A 16723-nucleotide genomic window follows, 5' to 3' on the forward strand; every position below is an offset into this window, starting at 1 on the left:
TCTTTCTGAAGGAGATGGCAACTGGTCTATGTTTTTCTGGCTAGGCCCCATGGCCAAGTGGCTCCTCATAGAGCCTTCCAGACATTCTCAGCCAGGCTCTAGTCAGGAGCAGCTAGGTGTCTGTCTGTGTGTGCTTTGCCCTATAAGGGCTGAGTAGCCTTCAGGGCTGGTCCTTCGGGGCCCCCTTCTGACTCCTCTGGGGCCCCCGCAGGCATCCTGCATCTTGCAGCTGGTCAAGCATGTACAGAAGCTTCAGGCCAAGGACGTGCCAGTGGCAGAGGAAGTGAGCGCCCTCTTTGCTGGGGAGCTGAACCCGGTGGCTCCCAAGGCACAGAAAAAGGTTCCAGTCCCCGAAGGGTAAGTGTGCGGCCATCAGAGGACCTGGAGCCAGGTGGCATGAGGGACCCCCCAGGCTTCTGTCCAGCCAGGAGTGGTGGAGGGAACGGAAGGATGTTCTCTGAGGTCAGGAGACCAACTCCTCCTCACACAGACTGTGCAGGGCACTTGGCTGGTTCTCTGGGTCCCTGCTGTCCCCACCCTGGCGCCGTCCCTGAGAAGGTAAGTGGGCAGTCCTTGCCTGTCAACCTTGGGGGCAGCCAAGCTCCTCCGTCCTTGGTCTGTCCTCTGTGCCCACGGCCGCTGCCTGGCCTTCATGTCCTGGTCTCCAAGGGGACAGCAGTGTCCAGGGCCGGGCCTGCAAGCCAGAGCCGCCATGTGACCCCTGTGTCCCACAGCCTGGACCTGGATGCCTGGATTAACGAGCCACTCTCGGACAGCGAGTCTGAGGATGAGAAGCCCAAGGCCATGTTCCAGGACGAGGAGCAGCGACACACCAAGCCACGGGCACCCGAGGCAGACGAGCAGGAGCTGGCCCGGGTGAGGCAGGGCGGTCGCTCTGGCCTGTGGCCCATGCCCCTCCAGGCAGACTTTGGGACCTTGGGTGGACTTGTTCTCTTGGGCCAGAGCTCCCCAGGGAGAAACGTGGGTCCTGCCATTGCCCTTTTGGGTGTGGGGCCTGGGGATGACATGCGGACTTGGGTATGAGATGTGCCTCGTTCCCTGCTCTGCTCGTCCCCTGCAGGGGCCATCCCCCTGCCCCAGCCATGGAGCTCCCGGGTGGTCCCACTGGCCACCCCTCCCCATGCTGGCTTCCCTCTCTGTTGGCCCAAGGCCAACGGTGAAAAGTGGCGAGGGGTCCAGTCCCCTAGGCCTGGCTTGTGCAGGTGGTCTGGGAGGGTGCAGGGTGAGTACTCTGCACACCCACTGATGTGCTCACTGAATCCTGTCCCGCAGCGCCGCGAGGCCCGCAGGCAAGAGCAGGCCAACAACCCGTTCTACATCAAGAGTTCCCCGTCCCCCCAGAAGGTGAGGCTGGACTCCTTGTCCTGGAGGAATGGGCCAGGGCCCCATCTGCTCTCTGTCCCTGGGCCGTGTGAGGCTGTCAGCAGGTCCAGGGGCAGGACCACAAGAGGCCCCCAGTAGCGACAGGCGGGGAGCAAGTTCTGCATGGTTGAGGTCAGGCTCCTCTGCCTTAGCGGGAAGCGAGTGAGCACGAGGGACATGGGGTTTTTGCAGGCGCCACTGCCACCATCTGTCTTCCTCCAGCCAGCAGACGCGTCGGCTGCCTTGGGCTCCCCCAGGGAAACATGGCTCCACGTGTGTCAGGCTTGCTGATGCCCGCTTTCCAGAAGCAGGAAGCCCTGTGTTTCTGTGTTTGCAAATAAGTGTGACTTTCAACTTGAAAAAAGATACAAATGCAAAAACGGACAAGTCTTGTACCCGTCCTGTACTCCCCGCACTGTCAGCCCCGCCCTTCTCCATGAGTCCTGCTCTGCAGCTTCAGCGTCATGCTGGGCCCTCTGCCCTGCGTGGTGACCAGCCTTGCTGTCTCCCCACAGAGGTATCAGGATGCGCCAGGCGTGGAGCACATCCCCGTGGTGCAGATCGACCTCTCGGTGCCCTTGAAGGTGCCAGGCAAGTGTCTTCGTGGGGTGAGGGTGTTGCAGACCAGCTTCAGACCTGCCCCAGCTCTGGTTCTGTCCAGCCAGCATCCTCCCCCCCAATCCCTCTGCCAGCAGGGGGCGTGTACACAGGTCCCTAGGTCCATCCCCACACAGCCCTGGGCCCCCTGTCTGCGTCCCAGTGGTCAGGGCAGTGCCCCCCGGGTGGGGGCAGGGCATGGCTCTGCTCTCAGGCTGTGGGCTAAGCACCCACGTCCCAACAGGGATGCCCCTATCGGACCAGTATGTGAAGCTGGAGGAGGAGAGGCGGCACCGGCAGCGGCTGGAGAAGGATAAGCGGAAGAAGAAGAAGCGCGAGCGCGAGCGCCGGGGCACGCGGCGTCACAGCTCGCTGCACACGGAGAGCGACGAGGACATCGCACCTGCCCAGCGCGTGGACATCGTCACCGAGGAGATGCCTGAGGTCAGCTGCTCACCCTGCCCCGCCCCCGGGCCCTGGTCAGCTCTGCCCTGTGAGCTGTGAGCACCTCCTGCACTTCTGTTCCATTAACTGTCCTGATCCCCCGCCCACGCTGAGCACCAGGCCCCAGATCAGATGCTCTCATGGGTGTGGACCTGCTGATTTGTTTCTGAGAAGGGAGGTGGGGCCCGGTGGGGTTGTGGGGAGGGTGGGTTGATCGAGACACAGCATTTCTGTTGTCCCTCAGAACGCCCTGCCCAGTGACGAGGACGACAAAGATCCCAATGACCCTTACAGGGCCCTGGACATCGACCTGGATAAGTAAGTGCTGGGAGTGAGGCCAGGGCAGCTGCCCATAGGGCTGGACGTGGCCTGGGTTCCCCACGTCCTGGTCCCTCCCTCTGTCCTCTCTTGACTGCTCGGCATGGCCTGGGGTAAGGATCTTGGCAGCAGAGTGGACTATTTGCCTCCAGGCCTCATCCTAGGCCACTCATCCTGTGACCACCCCCAGGCCCTTAGCTGATAGTGAGAAGCTGCCTGTCCAGAAACACAGAAACGCTGAGACCTCCAAGTCCCCTGAGAAAGAGGATGTCCCCCTTGTGGAGAAGAAGAGCAAGAAACCCAAGAAGAAGGAGAAGAAGCACAAGGAGAAGGAGCGGGAGAAGAAGAAGAAGGAGGTGGAGAAGGTGAGAGGCCAGGCTTACTTGTCTTATCAGACGGGGTGGGGCAGGGATGTCCTGGGCTGTCAGCCTCCCCTCTCCCATGGTGTGCGTGTCCTGCACGTGGAGGGACGGTTCGGCAGAGCTACCACACACGGTGTGTTACTTCACTCCAGAGCAACACGGCTTTGCCTGGATGTGTGGTCCCGGTAGGTGCCTGGACCCATGGCAAGAGAGCCGGACGCACCACTGGCTCCCAGCACACTCAGGTCCTATGGGGCATAGTGTCCTGTGCTTGTCAGGGCAGCCATGCCTTCTCAGGGCCCGTCCAGCTGCTCCAGCTCAAGGTCTGTGTTCCTGTGGTTTCAGGGTGAGGACTTGGACTTCTGGTTGTCTACTACGCCGCCTGCTGCCACACCAGCCCTGGTAAGAGCCTGGTTGTGACTTGTGCTGACCGCGAGTGCTCCTCAGCTGGACACCCGTGCTTTTCAGCTTTGGAGAGCTACGTCTTAGAGGCATTAGGGGGCCCCCCTCACTGGGGGCAGAGGGATGTGGGGTGATCCTCAGGCAGACCAGCCAGGTCTGGGCTGGGTCAGTCCCATGCTCAGGGTCTTGTGCAGGCAATGGTTTCGGGGCGGGCCCTTGTCTCAGAGCCAGGCAGCAGCCTTGGGCAGCAGTTTCGTGTCTGTATCTGGGGCCTGGTGGCTCTGGGGTCTTCTGGATCAGTGCTAGCCGACCCTCATGCCAGGCCTCCTGTCCTGTCTGCTGGCCACCAGCACTTTGGGGGGAAGCCACACATCGTCAGGAGGGAGGCTCATCAGTGCAGGGTGTTCCAGGGCAAGGCAGGTCAGGGGGCGCAGGACTCCCCATCCTGGGCCCCGGCTGCCTTTGAAACCCCCTGCCACCAACCCCGGCCTGGCCCCCCATAGGAAGAGCTGGAGGTGAACACCACAGTCACTGTCCTGAAGGAGGGGCAGGAGGAGCCGCGGGGAGAGGAACAGGATGCCGAAGAGGACAGGGAGCAGGACCTGGAGAAGGTGGGGACGCGTGTGCGGGGGTTGGGCTGGGGGCGGCGCTCCCGCACTTGCTAGGGCTCCTAACAGCAGTCTCCTGTTGCCAAGCTCCCTGGGTCCTAATCATGCAGCGCTGTTGGGCTGTGGCTCGTCAGAGGAGTGCAGGGCTGACTCAAGCTTGTTCCCGCTCCAGAAACCCTCCAAGCACAAGAAGAAGAAACACAAGAAAGACAAGGAGGAGCGGCCCAAGGACAAGAGGAAGTCCAAGAAGAAGGTGCCACCAGCGGATGAGGAGGCTGCTGAGCCCGTGGAGAACGGCACACTCGAAGAGGAGCCCCTGCCGGTGAGGGTCCTCCCAACCTAGCCGGTGCTGGGAGCCTCTGGGACGTGGGGTCTCCCTGTCCCCCGTTCTCACGCTCCTGATGTTTCCTGAGGGGGTGCCCCCAGCAGCCCTCACCGTCACTCCCAGGTCCTCACTGCCCGGAGCTGACATGTTTCTCTTTTGTCCACAGCCCATGTCCAGCTACATTCTTCTGGCTGAAAATTCTTATATCAAAATGGTAAGCGAAACTTGGCTTTCAGGAGGTGGGGCCAAGAGTGCTTGAGGCTCAGGGCTCCTTTCTCTGGACACGAGGGGGTGCCCACACTCTCTAGGCATGGAGTCCCAAGTGGCTCCCCTGCACCACTGACCCTGGGTTCTGCTCTACAGACGTACGATGTACAGGGCAGCCTACAGAAGGACAGCCAGGTCACAGTCTCTGTGGTCCTGGAGAACCAGAGCGACAGCTTTCTCAAGAGCATGGAGCTCAATGTGCTGGACTCGCTCAATGCCCGGCTGGCCCGGCCCGAGGGCTCCTCGGTCCACGACGGTGTCCCCGTGCCTTTCCAGCTGCCCCCTGGTGAGTGAGCCTGGCTCAGCGGCCCAGGACAGCAGTGCTGGGGACAGACCCTGGGCAGCCTTAACTCCCTGCCGCCTGCCCAGGTGATGCTATCCTGCACCACTCCTCAGGCCCATGTCTTGCCCGCACCAGGTATTTCCAACGAGGCCCAGTTTGTGTTCACCATTCAGAGCATCGTCATGGCCCAGAAGCTCAAGGGGACACTGTCTTTCATCGCCAAGGTACGGGGGTGGGTGCCCCGAGGGTCAGTTATGCACCCGAGCTCAAAGGCTCTGCCCTGCGCCCCCTCGCCCTGCGCCCCCTCACCCTGCACCCATTGTGCCTCACAGAACGACGAAGGCTCCACCCACGAGAAGCTTGACTTCAAACTGCACTTCACCTGCACCTCGTACCTGGTCACCACACCGTGCTACAGGTGCGCTGCCCTCCCTCCTGCCCCCAGCTCCCCGCTTTCCTGCCATGGGGGCTCCAGACAGTCATCTCTACAACGCTGTCTGACCTGAGGAGAGGATGTGGGTGGAGTGTCAGGTGACCGGCTCAGGCGCCTCAGGCTCAGCACATCCCCAGCAGCCTGAACAACAGGCCTGGCATCCCTCCCTGGACCAGACACTGGACTCCAGACTCAGAATATGGGCAGGGCTGGGTCCTCCTGAGGCCTTGTGCAGTGGCATGCAGATGGCTGCCCTCCCCTGTGGACACACATGCTCCTCCTTCTCGCACGTCTGCATCCTGATCTCCTGTTCACACCAGGACCCCTATTACATGGCATTGGGGTCCTGTCACCAAACCCAGTCACATTCCCACAGCCTGGGTGTCAGGGCTGAAACTTACGGGCTTTGGGGACAGTGTTGAGGTGTTGACTTCTTACAGGACCAGTGGAGACCCTGAGCCACAGGCCCTCAGAGGAGGCGCCCATCCCCGGGCAAGGCCCCTGTTGCCACCTTCTCTCTGTCCTTCCCACAGCGATGCCTTTGCCAAGTTGCTGGAGTCTGGGGACCTGAGCATGAGCTCGATCAAGGTGGATGGCATTAGTATGTCCTTCCATAACCTCCTGGCAAAGATCTGTTTTCATCATCGTTTTTCTGGTAAGACTGGACATAGCTGATAGATTGCTTGGCCTTCTTCCCGCACATGGGGCTCCCCCACTGCCTGGGGCTGGCCCGGCCTCACACCGCCCTCTATTGCAGTTGTGGAGCGAGTGGACTCCTGTGCCTCCATGTACAGCCGCTCCATCCAGGGCCACCACGTCTGCCTCCTGGTGAAGAAGGTGAGCCCTCAGGGTCTGGCGGGCCTGCCCAGCCTCAACACTGTCCTCCAGCGCAACTGCTCTGCTCTGAGCTCAGTCTGAGATGATTTTGCTGAAAGCTCTGACCCTGTGCTCCTGAGCAGTGTCGGCCTTTCCTCCGCCTGGCCCACTCCCTCCTCTCGTATCTCCTGGAGGAGGTCATGTTTAAGTCAATGTGTTTCTTCTGGCATATTATTGTAGAATTCAAGGAAAGCATCTGGGTCTGGAGAGTTCTTTTCTGAAAAGTTTTTATCTACAAGTTCAGTTTCTTTTTTTTTTCATAACTGCTTTTTTCTTTTTTAAAAATTTGTTTTTGGTCGCTCCAGGTCTTTGTTGCTGCAGGCTTTCTCTAGTTGCAGTGAGCAGGGGCTGCTCTCTAGGGCTTCTCATTGCAGGGCTTCTCTTGTTGAGGAGCACGGACTCTAGGCACACGGGCTTAGTTGCCCCTCAGCATGTGGGATCTTCCCAGACCAGGGATGGAATCTGTGTTCTCTGTATTGGCAGGTGGATCCTTATCCACTGGACCACCAGGGAAATCCTCAGTTTCTTTCTTTGGTACTTTTAGGGTTCCTTGCTTTGTCTGTTTCTTACTGTGTGAGTTTCAGTAGTTTGTAGTCTTCAAAGAAGTGGTTGGTTTCATCTGGATTATGGAGGTGATGGTGGATCAAGTCATCTGGTTCTTTTCTTTTCCTTTTAGTATCTGAGGGATCAGTGGTGATAAGCTTTCATTCCTGATATTGGTAATTGTCTCCTCTCCTTTTTCTTGGTTATCTTGGCCAGAAGGCTTATTTATCCATTTTGAAAGATCAATTTAGTAACCAATTTTTTTGAAGGGTTGGGGAATTCCTTGGAGGTCCAATGGTTAGAACTCTGTACTTCCACTGCCAGGGACTTGGGTTTGATTCCTGGTTGGGGAACAGATCCCACAAGCAATGGCAATTCAATGCATATGTGATCAGTTGTGTTCTGCTCTTCGCAACCCCCTGGGCTGCAGCCCATGAGGCTCCTCTGTCCCTGGGATTCTCCAGGCAAGAATGCTGGAGTGAGTTGCCATTTCTGACCCAGGGATTGAACTCAGGTCTCCTGTGTCTCCTGCTTTGGCAGGTGGGTTCTTGACCACTGAGCCACTTGGGAAGTCCCCACAAGCAATGAGGTATAGCCAAAAAAAAATAATTAATTTTACTGAATATTGCTGCATATCTCCTTATTTCTGCTTGCTTTGGGTTTATTTTGCTCTTTTACAAATATATAAGGTGAAAACTTAGACCTTTCCAACAGGCCTGTCTCTTCTAATAAAGTTTTTAATTAAGTTAGGAACTTCTCTCTACATACTTCTTTAGCTGAACCCCACAGGTTTTTGTGATTCATTTTCATGTGTATACAGTTCCAAATATTTCCTAATTTCTATCACTACCTCCTCACTGACCTGTGGACTTATTTCTAAGCATTGGGAGAGTTCCCTGTTGCTTCCTGGCCCTGGTTTCTGGTGTGACCTCTCAGGCCTCCGAAAGGTGCTGAGACTGGAGCTCTGTCCTGGGTATGGTCCGCGTGGACAGCTGTTCTGTAGGTGTTCCTGCGATACGTGTGTCACCCAGATCCTGCTGGTTGACTGTGTTTTTGATTCTTCTGGATCCTTGCATATTTTCTCTATGTCAGTCCTCCATGAGTGAGCAAGGAACATGAAGCCAGTGGTGGTCAGCTGTGGACCATTAGAATGGTCCATTAATGGTCTATTAATGGTCCATTACGACTGTGGACCATTAGAATCATGAGTCTGGGTGAGTGGATCCCCTCACTAGTTGGTGTGTTCGTCTCTGTCCTGTGCTGGCTGTGTCTTTGCTCTGAAGTCCACTTTGTTTGGTGTCAGTACAGCCATTCTGTGTGTGTGTGTGTTTTAATAACATTTATTTATTTACTTGGGCTTCCCTGATAGGTCAATTGGAAAGAATCTGCCTGCAATGTATAGGAGATCCCGGTTGGATTCCTGGGTTGGGAAGATCTGGAAAAAGGGATAGGCTTACCTACATTCCAGTATTCTTGGGCTTCCCTTGCAGCTCAGCTGGTAAAGAATCCTCCTGCAATGTGGGAGACCTAGGTTTGATCCCTCTGTTGGGAAGATCCCCTGGAAAAGGGAAAGTCTACCCACTCGAATATTCCGGCTTGGAGAATTCCATGGACTGTACAGTCCATGGGGTCACAGAATCAGACACGACTGAGGGACTTTCACTTCACATTTATTTACTTACTTATAGCACTGCTGGGTCTTTGTTGCTGCATGGGCCATTCTCTAGTTGTGGCACATGGGCTTGATTGCCCCACAGCATGTGGGATCTTTCCAGACCAGGGATGGAACCCATGTCCCCTGTATTGGCAGGCAGATTCTTTACCACTGAGCTACCAGGGAGGCCCTCTTTCTGTCATTTGGTCTGTGCTTATGTGGCAAATCCTTTGTGGTAAACCTGCCTTTATCCTTGTATTGAAAAGGATTTCTCATGGATACCGTGTCCTTATTCATTCTGTCAGTCTCTTTCAGTTGTATTGTTCAGAGCATTGTGCTTAAAGTATTACTGGTATTTTGGGGTTTGTCTTGCAGTTAGTTTGTTCCCTGTGTTTTTTCTTTCATCCTTCTGCTTTCGCCTTCTGTGGCGTATGTGAGCGTTACCAGTGTCCATGTTTATATGTTAACAGAGTCTCTGTGTGTCTGGAGCTCTGGGGACTACATCCCCACCCTTGGTGTTCACAGTCTGCTTGGAGCTCAGGTGGAACCTGACACTTGCTTAGCCCTTGACCCTCCCCCCATACAGGAGGTGGTCTCAGGTTTTGCCTCTGCAGACACTGAAGGCACCTTTTCTTCAGTGTGTTACAGCTTTACAGATTCCAGAGACCTCAGGAGACAAGACGGCCTCGTCTGCTCACCCGCGTGCCTGCCGTTTCTGTCGCTTTCACTGCTCACATTCCACTCTGTCTTCTGCTTCATTTTCTCCATCTAAAGAACTTTAGATCAGGTCTTTTGGCTGTATGAATTCTCTCAGTTTCCTTCATCCGATCATTCTTTGTTTTACTGTTTGTCAAGACTGTTTTTGCTGGGTATAGAATTTTTGCTTTGCTTTTTTTTTCTCACACAGTACTTCAAAACTAGGCCATTTCCTTTTGGTGTCTCAGTTTCCAACAAGGAATGTTTTCCCTTAACTAAAAAATGCACTGTTTCCCCCTGGCTGTTTCAGGTTTTCCTTTGTTCTTGGTTTTAGCAGTTTGTGACATGTCTTGGTATTGACTTCCTTGATCTGGGCTGTCTGCTGACACAACCCTCAATCCACGTGGCGTCAGTAAAGCTGTCGGGAACGTAGGGAACTGAAACAGCAACAGGGCCTCCCTTCCAGCATCTGCTCCTGCCAATCCCTGGGGCTCTGGGCCCTGCACACTGTGTCTGGACCCCTGACCCTGCCCTTTTCTCATCGTGTGCTGCCGAGATTAGAAATGAGGGATTCATGAATATTCAGAATAACAAACTGATTCTGTGGTCACAATGGTTCATCTCTGTCTCTTTTTGTACATTAGAAAATTCAAAAGGGATTTTTATTTTATAACTTAAAAACCTTACCATTAAATTCTTTAAATATTTAAGGGAAATGGCTTTAAGAAGTTCTAATGGAAAAAAAAAAAAAAATGAGGGGTTCAGGTGTGCTTTCACTGGACTTAAACTTTCTAGTGTTATTTCCACTCATCCTGCACAGCCTTTACCAGAGGGGTTCCCTGGAAAGGGACCTAGCTCCTGTTAATGGTGTGGAGTCTGTTGAATGTGCTGATCTGTGCATTTCTGTCTTTTGCACAACTCAGTTCTCAGCTATGATTTTAAGTACCTTTTCAGCACTGCTTTCTCTGTCTTCTCTGTCTCGGGTCCCAGTGATGTGAATCTTTGCTACTTCACCCATCTCCACCTCCTTTCCACTGTCTGTTCAGATTGGATCATTTCCATTAATCTCTTGTCAGGGTCATAGAGTTTTCTGTCATGTAAGTTCTGTTGTGTGCAGCTGGTATATTCCAGTCTAGAAGTTCCCTGGGTTGATCTTTATTTCTTCCTTTTCTTTGCTGAGATGTTGTGTTCTGCTTGCTTCAGGAATGTATGTGATTGCTGATGGGAGGTTCTTGGAGTCACTAAAGCCTTTCAAGGTGATTCTGACATCCATCTCTTCTCCGTGGGTATTTGTGGGTTGTCTTTTCCACGTGAGCTAAGATTTCCGTGGTCTTGGAGTGCCGATTTTGGAAGTTTTGAATTGGAGACTGTGGGCCTTCTTCACACCTGTGGAGAAGGTTGGCACTCAGATTCCATCTGCAGGACATCTGGTGCTGCACTCAGCTGTTCCCTGTGCCCCTGAGGGGCTGGGATCCCTGCCTTTGCCAGAGCATCAGTCCTGAGCCTCTGCGGTTCTGGCCTCTCCAGGTCCTGCAGCTCCTCCCATGGGGTGTGGGAGATATGGGGTGTGGTGTGCCTGCTCCGTCCTACCTGGAGCCCCTCTTCTTGGTTATCAAAGCACCCCAGAATAGGAGAGGGTTATCAGAGCACCCCGAAGTAGGAGAGGATGTCCAGAGGGTGGCGTCTCTTGAGTGCCGGCTGTTGTTTCCCTCACAGGGCGAAAAGTCAGTGTCGGTGGATGGGAAGTGCAGCGACCCCACGCTGCTGAGCAACCTGCTGGAGGAAATGAAGGAGACGCTGGCCACGTGCTAAGTGCCGCCTCCCACAGGAGGGCGGCCATGTGCTGCACACACTGGGGTCCAGCCAGGTGTTGACCAAGTCCACCATCGTCCACTGTGTAGACCTCGCAGTTCACGTTGCGTTGATTTACCTTGTCATCTTTTTTACTTTGCTTCTCTCTACTCTCTGGCGAGCAGCCCTTGCCAGTCCCCAAGCCAGCCAGGGCTCTTCTGGCTGGAGCGGACTGTGCCTGTGGCCATGGGGGCTGCCTGAGGGTGAGCGTGACCGCTATCGAGGCCAGGACCTGGTGGGGGCTGGATGGGGACCGGACGGAGCAGCACGTCCCGCTTCTGTCAAGTCGTCCGAGTCCCATGAGTTCCCAAATTGCTGCCCGCAGGCCCTAGGGGTGGAGGCCAGGCCAGCTGCTTGGGGGAGACATTCCTCTTCACCCCACGCCTAGGGGCACTTCCTCCCCAGGACACACTATGGGGCAGAGTCTTGCAGGCTGCCGTCCATCACATCCTGTTTGTTCTACCACCGTGTCCTGTGTGTCTGCTGAGGGGAGTGCCCAGCAGGGCTCCAGGGCCTTGGCCTCCGTGCCCAGCTGCGTGTTGCGGTGAGTGGTGGAGAGCTACAGCTCTGGCTCTCCTGTCATCACTGGATGCTCTGCAGGTCTGTGTCTGCACCTGTGGAAGGGCCTGGGCCTGGCCCTGTTTCCTTGCTGGGAAGCACGTTGGTCCGGGGGTGGCTGGGCCCCTGAGATGCACCTCAGGGGCAGGGGGGGACCCCAGCCCACCCCCGTGAGACTGAACTTTCCTCAAAGATGATGGTCCTCAATGACATTTTAACTTCTTTTGATGAAAACTGTCACTTTAGCATGTAGAGTAACCTATTACAGAATCCTGTGCAGTGATTCTAGAATCTCTAAATTGTATGATGTGTTATATAAGAATTTATTTGCTATCGACATTCCCGTGTAAAGGAGAGACATATCATGCTGCTGTAATGATTTTGTGTCAAGATGATCCAATAAACTTGCGAAACAGGCATTTATCCATTGGGTCTCTTGCCTTTGGCAACGTATGCCCCGAGTAGGGGATTCTTCCCCAGTGTTGGGGGGGGGCGGTCAGCATACAGCCAGACCTCTCGACAGTCTTGCAGCACCTAGGGGTCAGAGGGGGCCACAGGGCACCCTTGTGCAGGTTGCATTGTAAAGCTAGGGCGCCCCTGCCCTTCTGCCTGTACCTCTTGTCCCCTCCGGAGGGGTGTGGTCCTCTGGGCTCCTGGGCCCCAGCGGTAACAGCAAGGAGACACCTGATACCCATCCCCTCACAGGACTCCATGGGGCCTAGCAACTGCTGTCCCTTTCCAGGGAACCCCTCTGGTAAAAGTTGTGCAAGATGAGTGGAAATATCACTAAAGTTTAAGTCCAATGAAAGTTGTGTTGAAGTTGAACCCCTCATTTCTAATCTTGGCAGCACACAATGAGAAGAGGGCAGGGTCAGAGGTCCGGACACAGTGTGTGGGGCCCAGAGCCCCAGGGATTGGCAGGAGCAGATGCTGAAAGGGAGGCCCTGCCACTGTTTCAATTCCCTATGTTCCTGACAGCTTTACTGATGCCACGTGGATGGAGGTTTGTGTCAGCAGACAGCCCAGATCACCTGTAACCTGAAACCCAAAACCGGGGCAGTTGCAGAGCCCTGCACAAAGGCCCCTCGGGTGGCCCCCGGGTCATTGGCCCATCCTGCTACAGTGTGTGGGCCCAGCTCAGGTCCTGGGCGTCTGAGAGTTCCCCAGTCTTCCACTCACCAGCCCCCTGACCTCAGTGCTCCTGGGCAAGTGGAGGCCAGCAGTCCATCAGTGAAACCTCGGCTGGAAGGCACCTCCTCCCCAAGCGGAGGCCCCTTACCTGAGTAGGGAGGTTGGCAGCCACCCAGGCCAGGAAGGGCCCAGCCCAGGACTCCAAGAACTGCCAGACTTGCCATGGTGTGCTTCCATCCCCTCCCATCTGCTGGACCAAAGCTGAGCCCTGGATTGAGCCAGTTTGGGCCTGTCCTTTCACAGCCCACGTGGGGCATCTGAGAAAGAAGCCAGGCCATGGTGGTGACAGCAGGTGCCATGGTGCAGCTGATGTGACAGGAGCCCCAGGACGCACCGAGGCTGGCCCTGGTTTTTACCAAACAGCCTCCCTTTGAGTCATCCAAAGAGCCAATCGCCCTGAAGGCTGGTTGTGTGCGGCCCGCCAGATACTTTTTTCTTTTCCTGTGCTGGTTCTTTGTTGCTGTGCACAGGCTACTCTAGTTGCGGTGCATGCACCCTAGGGCATGCAGGCTTCAGTAGTTGCAGCACGTGGGCTTAGTTGCCGTGCGGCCTGTGGGCTCTAGTTCCCTGATCAGGGATATAATGGTTATCCCCTCAATTGGCAGGCGGATTCTTAACCACTGGACATTCCAGGTCCCTGGGAAGCACCCCCTGCACCTGGCACACACCTCGCTTGGGTCCCAGCCCACCACCCCAACAAGGACAGCTCCAGGAGGAGAAACATCAGGGATATTTAATCATTCCATCACATGGCTGCAATCCTGCCCGCATCTACGCTGTGCTATATACAAAGTCATCTATCTCCCATCCCCTCCTCCCGGCCCCAGCCTGGCCTGGCCCAGGGCTCCAAGGCAGGTGGGGCCCCCAGGCAGCAGTAGGCCTGTTCCACAGGGTCTGGCCAAGCCGGTCCAGTGGAGTTCTGGCCCCGCACCGTGGCGGGACGGGTCTGGCCGGCCGGGCCGCCCTCAGTGCTGCGTCAGGCACTCGGAGGCGTTTTCCAGAGTCAGGTTGGCCAGGTGTGGGGGCTCCAGACATGTGAAGCTTGGTGATATCAAGCTGCAAGGAGATGGGGCACCCCAGTGCTTCTCCTGCCCTGCCTCGTCCTCCCCGGTGGGCCTCTGCTGGGGCCCAGGCCCCTTGTCCCAAAGGGGGCATGTAGCAGGGCCCCAGACAGACCCTCGAGCTGGGCTTGGACACCAGTGGAGTCACTTACACCCAACACTCATGATGGGGTCTGTGAAGGGAGCAGGGCAGGGCCGGGGGTGCTGGGGTTTTGACCTCTGGTTTAGGCAGAGCCCGCCCGGGTCCCTGCAGCTTCCCCTCACTGGGTCACTCACAAGTCTGGAGTGGTTCTGTACCTCCAGGCGAGGAGGAGGGGAGCTCATGTTTATTCATGGCGTGATAGCATGGATGTGATTGCCTAGGTGACATCCTGCCTGGCTGCACCCATCCCATACGACGCCCTGTCTGCCCCCACTGACCTGGAAAAGTCCACGCTCCCAGGAGGATGGGCCTGGGGGGACCTTACCTTGTATTGGTGTCCATTCTGAAACACATGACAGGGCCCTGGTTAGTTCCAAGCTTTGGGGGTAAGGCTGTGCCTGTGGTCCTCAGGCCCTTCCATGGGGGCACATATTCACCAGGGGTGCCCTCACCAGCTCTAACCACAGCCCTGCCACCCACCTGGGGCAGGGGTAGGACCTGGGTCTGTGGGGACCCCCAAACCAGGATGTGCGCCCTTGTGCCAGCTGAGCTCAGAGACCCTGGGAGGTAGAGGCTCTGTCCCCAACACCAGGGCCAGGTGCTTGTCTCCTGTGGCTGCCTGGACACATACTTACCGGTGAGGGCACATGCACATTGCCCTTGGGTAGAGGGGACTTACTTGTGCCACTTATTTCTACAATGACAACAATTTCGGAGTCAGGGGCCAAGTGGCCTCAATCAGGATCCCCTCACCCTGTGCCCAGCTGCCCCCACTCACATGTACTGGAGGAGGCCCTGCACTGCTTTCTCCCACTGCGCTGATGACCTGTGGGAACATGGGCGTGGACACTCAGGGGCCAGCTGCAGGGCTCCCCTCCCCCTTATCCGGGTGATGAGGGGCCCCTTCAGGGAGACCCTGGGACCCTGTGGGCAGGGGCCCCTCAGCACAGGCAACTGCCCGCGCCTTAGCCCTACTCGCAGTTGTAGCCAAAGCAGACGACGTGCGAATCCGTGCAGTTGGTGCAGGAGATAGTCTCGTACTGGAAGATGCCTGCAACACACCAGAGGTGCTGCGGGCTCCCCTCACCCTCAGCCTTGGAGGCCCCAGCTGCTGTGGCACCCCACAGCCAGGACCAAGGCTCACTCACCACAGTGACGCTGACAGTCGATGCGGCCTGTGGTAGGGCAAGGGCACAGATGGTGCCTTATTAGGCTTGGCCTGTTCCCCTGTTCCTCCCCAGCCCCCGCCTCCCAGGTTGCCCAAGGTTCAGCCCCTGTCCATTGGCCACTTAGGTGGGCCGCAGACTTGTTGTCTGCGCTGCAGCATATGGGATACAGTTCGTGACCAGGAATCTAATCTGGGCCCCCTGCATTAGAAGCACGAAGTCTTAGTCACTGGACCACCAGGGAATTCCCACTGTTTGTTGTCGTTCAGTCACGAAGTCATGTCTGACTCTTTGTGACCCCATGGACTGTAGCATGCTAGGCTCCAGGGTTTCTCCAAGCAAGAATACTGGAGTGGGTTGACATTTCCTTCTCCAGGGGGTTCTTCCCAACCCAGGGATCAAACCAGTGTCCCCTGCATTGGCAGGTGGGTTTTTTACCACTGAGCCACCAGGGAGTCCCCGGCCCCAGCCTGGGATGGAGCAAACCAGATGGGAGGGTGGCAGCAAAGCTCTGAGGCCTCCAGGGACCCACAGGGGATGTGGCAGGGATAGGTGGGATTTATCCATCAAGGTGTCCTGTTGGTGCCCACTGGATGAAACTGTTACTCCTGCAGAGAGCGGCCCTTCTCCCCCCCACCCCCATGGCCTTTCTGAGTCCTGACACCTGGCTGCACCATGCCAGGCTCCCTGTTCACATTACTGCAGTCTGAGCCACACCCTGACCAGACTCTGGCCTGTAAGGAGACTGAAATACTCCCATGGCCCTGGGTCCTCAGGCCTTGGGCAGCATCCTCCCCGCTGTCCCGCCAGCCCTCTCCTTTGCTCACTTTCGATGATGGCATTCTGGATGAGGTGCACCTGCTCCCGGAAGATAGCTCGCAGCTCGTTGGGGAAATACCCTGATAAGAGGAGGAGGAGAGGGGGCTGTCAGCCTTCGGCGGTCAGACTCAGGCGGTGGGTGGACTTTAAATGTCTGGGGGCGGTTGGGCTCTGCCTCATTTTCCAGCCCGCGGCGGTGGGCCCCTCACCCGGGAAGTACATCTTTCCCTGGTACAGTTGATCCATCCTCTGGTACACGGCGTTCGCCACTTGGTTCAGCTTCTCCCGGGCTGGGGGCGGGAGAAGGAGGTGTGTGAGCTGCCTGGGTCCGGGGTCTGGCCGGGCCGGGGGCTCCGCCCGTGCGGGACCCCCGCACTCACTGATCTCCGCAGGGATGGCCAGGTGCAGCTCCTTCATTGTGTCCTGGCTCCAGTCGCTCAGCAGAGAGCCCGACACGGGGATGTCGCCCACCCACCAGGACTTGAGGTTCACGTGATGGCGGTAGAAGGAAAACTTATCCGAGAAGTTACCATGGCAGTGCAAGCAGCCGCGGGCCAGCGCTGCTGTCAGGCCCAGGCACAGCAGCAGGGCCATGGCCCGCCCCCGCCCGCCCCCCTCGGCCGCCGACCAACCGACGGCGCCTCCCGCGCCACTCCCTCGTCCGCCGCGCACCAACCAACGGCGCCCCCGTGCCACGCCCCTCCGCCGCGCACCAACCAACGGCGCCCTCTCAGGAGGGCCACG

The 16723-nt window shown here is 56.7% G+C and overlaps 2 protein-coding genes across 4 annotated transcripts in view; one reads left to right on the forward strand and one right to left on the reverse strand.

Moving 5' to 3' along the window:
- Window positions 1-12023, forward strand: part of AP3D1 (adaptor related protein complex 3 subunit delta 1) — a 33571-nt gene extending 21548 nt beyond the window's left edge. For both annotated transcript variants that reach the window (XM_086410311.1, XM_086410312.1), the window contains exons 16-32: window positions 212-357; window positions 735-876; window positions 1294-1365; window positions 1899-1974; window positions 2225-2424; window positions 2669-2742; window positions 2933-3107; window positions 3450-3506; window positions 4010-4117; window positions 4287-4436; window positions 4606-4653; window positions 4803-4992; window positions 5125-5213; window positions 5322-5407; window positions 5956-6077; window positions 6180-6259; window positions 10908-12023. In XM_086410311.1, coding sequence (XP_086266437.1) covers window positions 212-357; window positions 735-876; window positions 1294-1365; window positions 1899-1974; window positions 2225-2424; window positions 2669-2742; window positions 2933-3107; window positions 3450-3506; window positions 4010-4117; window positions 4287-4436; window positions 4606-4653; window positions 4803-4992; window positions 5125-5213; window positions 5322-5407; window positions 5956-6077; window positions 6180-6259; window positions 10908-11003 — 1911 coding nt within the window. In that variant the 3' untranslated portion in view covers window positions 11004-12023. The remainder of the gene's footprint in view (window positions 1-211; window positions 358-734; window positions 877-1293; window positions 1366-1898; window positions 1975-2224; window positions 2425-2668; window positions 2743-2932; window positions 3108-3449; window positions 3507-4009; window positions 4118-4286; window positions 4437-4605; window positions 4654-4802; window positions 4993-5124; window positions 5214-5321; window positions 5408-5955; window positions 6078-6179; window positions 6260-10907) is intronic.
- A 1480-nt stretch (window positions 12024-13503) lies between these two features.
- IZUMO4 (IZUMO family member 4) lies at window positions 13504-16612 on the reverse strand. Of its 2 annotated transcripts, XM_086410326.1 has the most exons (10): window positions 16360-16588; window positions 16189-16269; window positions 15988-16059; window positions 15143-15169; window positions 14970-15045; window positions 14773-14820; window positions 14674-14688; window positions 14320-14337; window positions 14129-14143; window positions 13507-13847 (listed from the first exon to the last, which is right to left on the reverse strand). In XM_086410326.1, the coding sequence occupies exons 1-10, from the start codon at window positions 16571-16573 to the stop codon at window positions 13757-13759; spliced, it is 657 nt and encodes a 218-aa protein (XP_086266452.1). In that variant the 5' UTR covers window positions 16574-16588; the 3' UTR covers window positions 13507-13756. The 2 variants fall into 2 exon arrangements, with proteins under 2 accessions (XP_086266451.1, XP_086266452.1); XM_086410325.1 differs by lacking the exons at window positions 14129-14143; window positions 14320-14337; window positions 14674-14688; window positions 15143-15169 and having other exon boundaries at window positions 13504-13847; window positions 14728-14820; window positions 14970-15064; window positions 16360-16612.
- Between the last annotated feature and the right edge of the window lie 111 nt (window positions 16613-16723).

Source organism: Bos grunniens, chromosome 7 (genome assembly GCF_055505025.1).
Source record: "Bos grunniens cultivar Pamir isolate PY7600 chromosome 7, Bosgru_T2T1.0, whole genome shotgun sequence".
Taxonomy (NCBI): domain Eukaryota; kingdom Metazoa; phylum Chordata; class Mammalia; order Artiodactyla; family Bovidae; genus Bos; species Bos grunniens.

Coding starts and splice junctions, on each gene's coding strand:
- IZUMO4 (XM_086410325.1), bottom strand. CDS start 16,573: ATGGCCCTGCTGCTGTGCCTGGGCCTGACAGCAGCGCTGGCCCGCGGC. Junction 16,270..16,359: donor GGCCATCCCTGCGGAGATCA/GTGAGTGCGGGG, acceptor TCCCGCCCCCAG/CCCGGGAGAAGCTGAACCAA. Junction 14,821..14,969: donor TGCTTTGGCTACAACTGCGA/GTAGGGCTAAGG, acceptor ATGTTCCCACAG/GTCATCAGCGCAGTGGGAGA.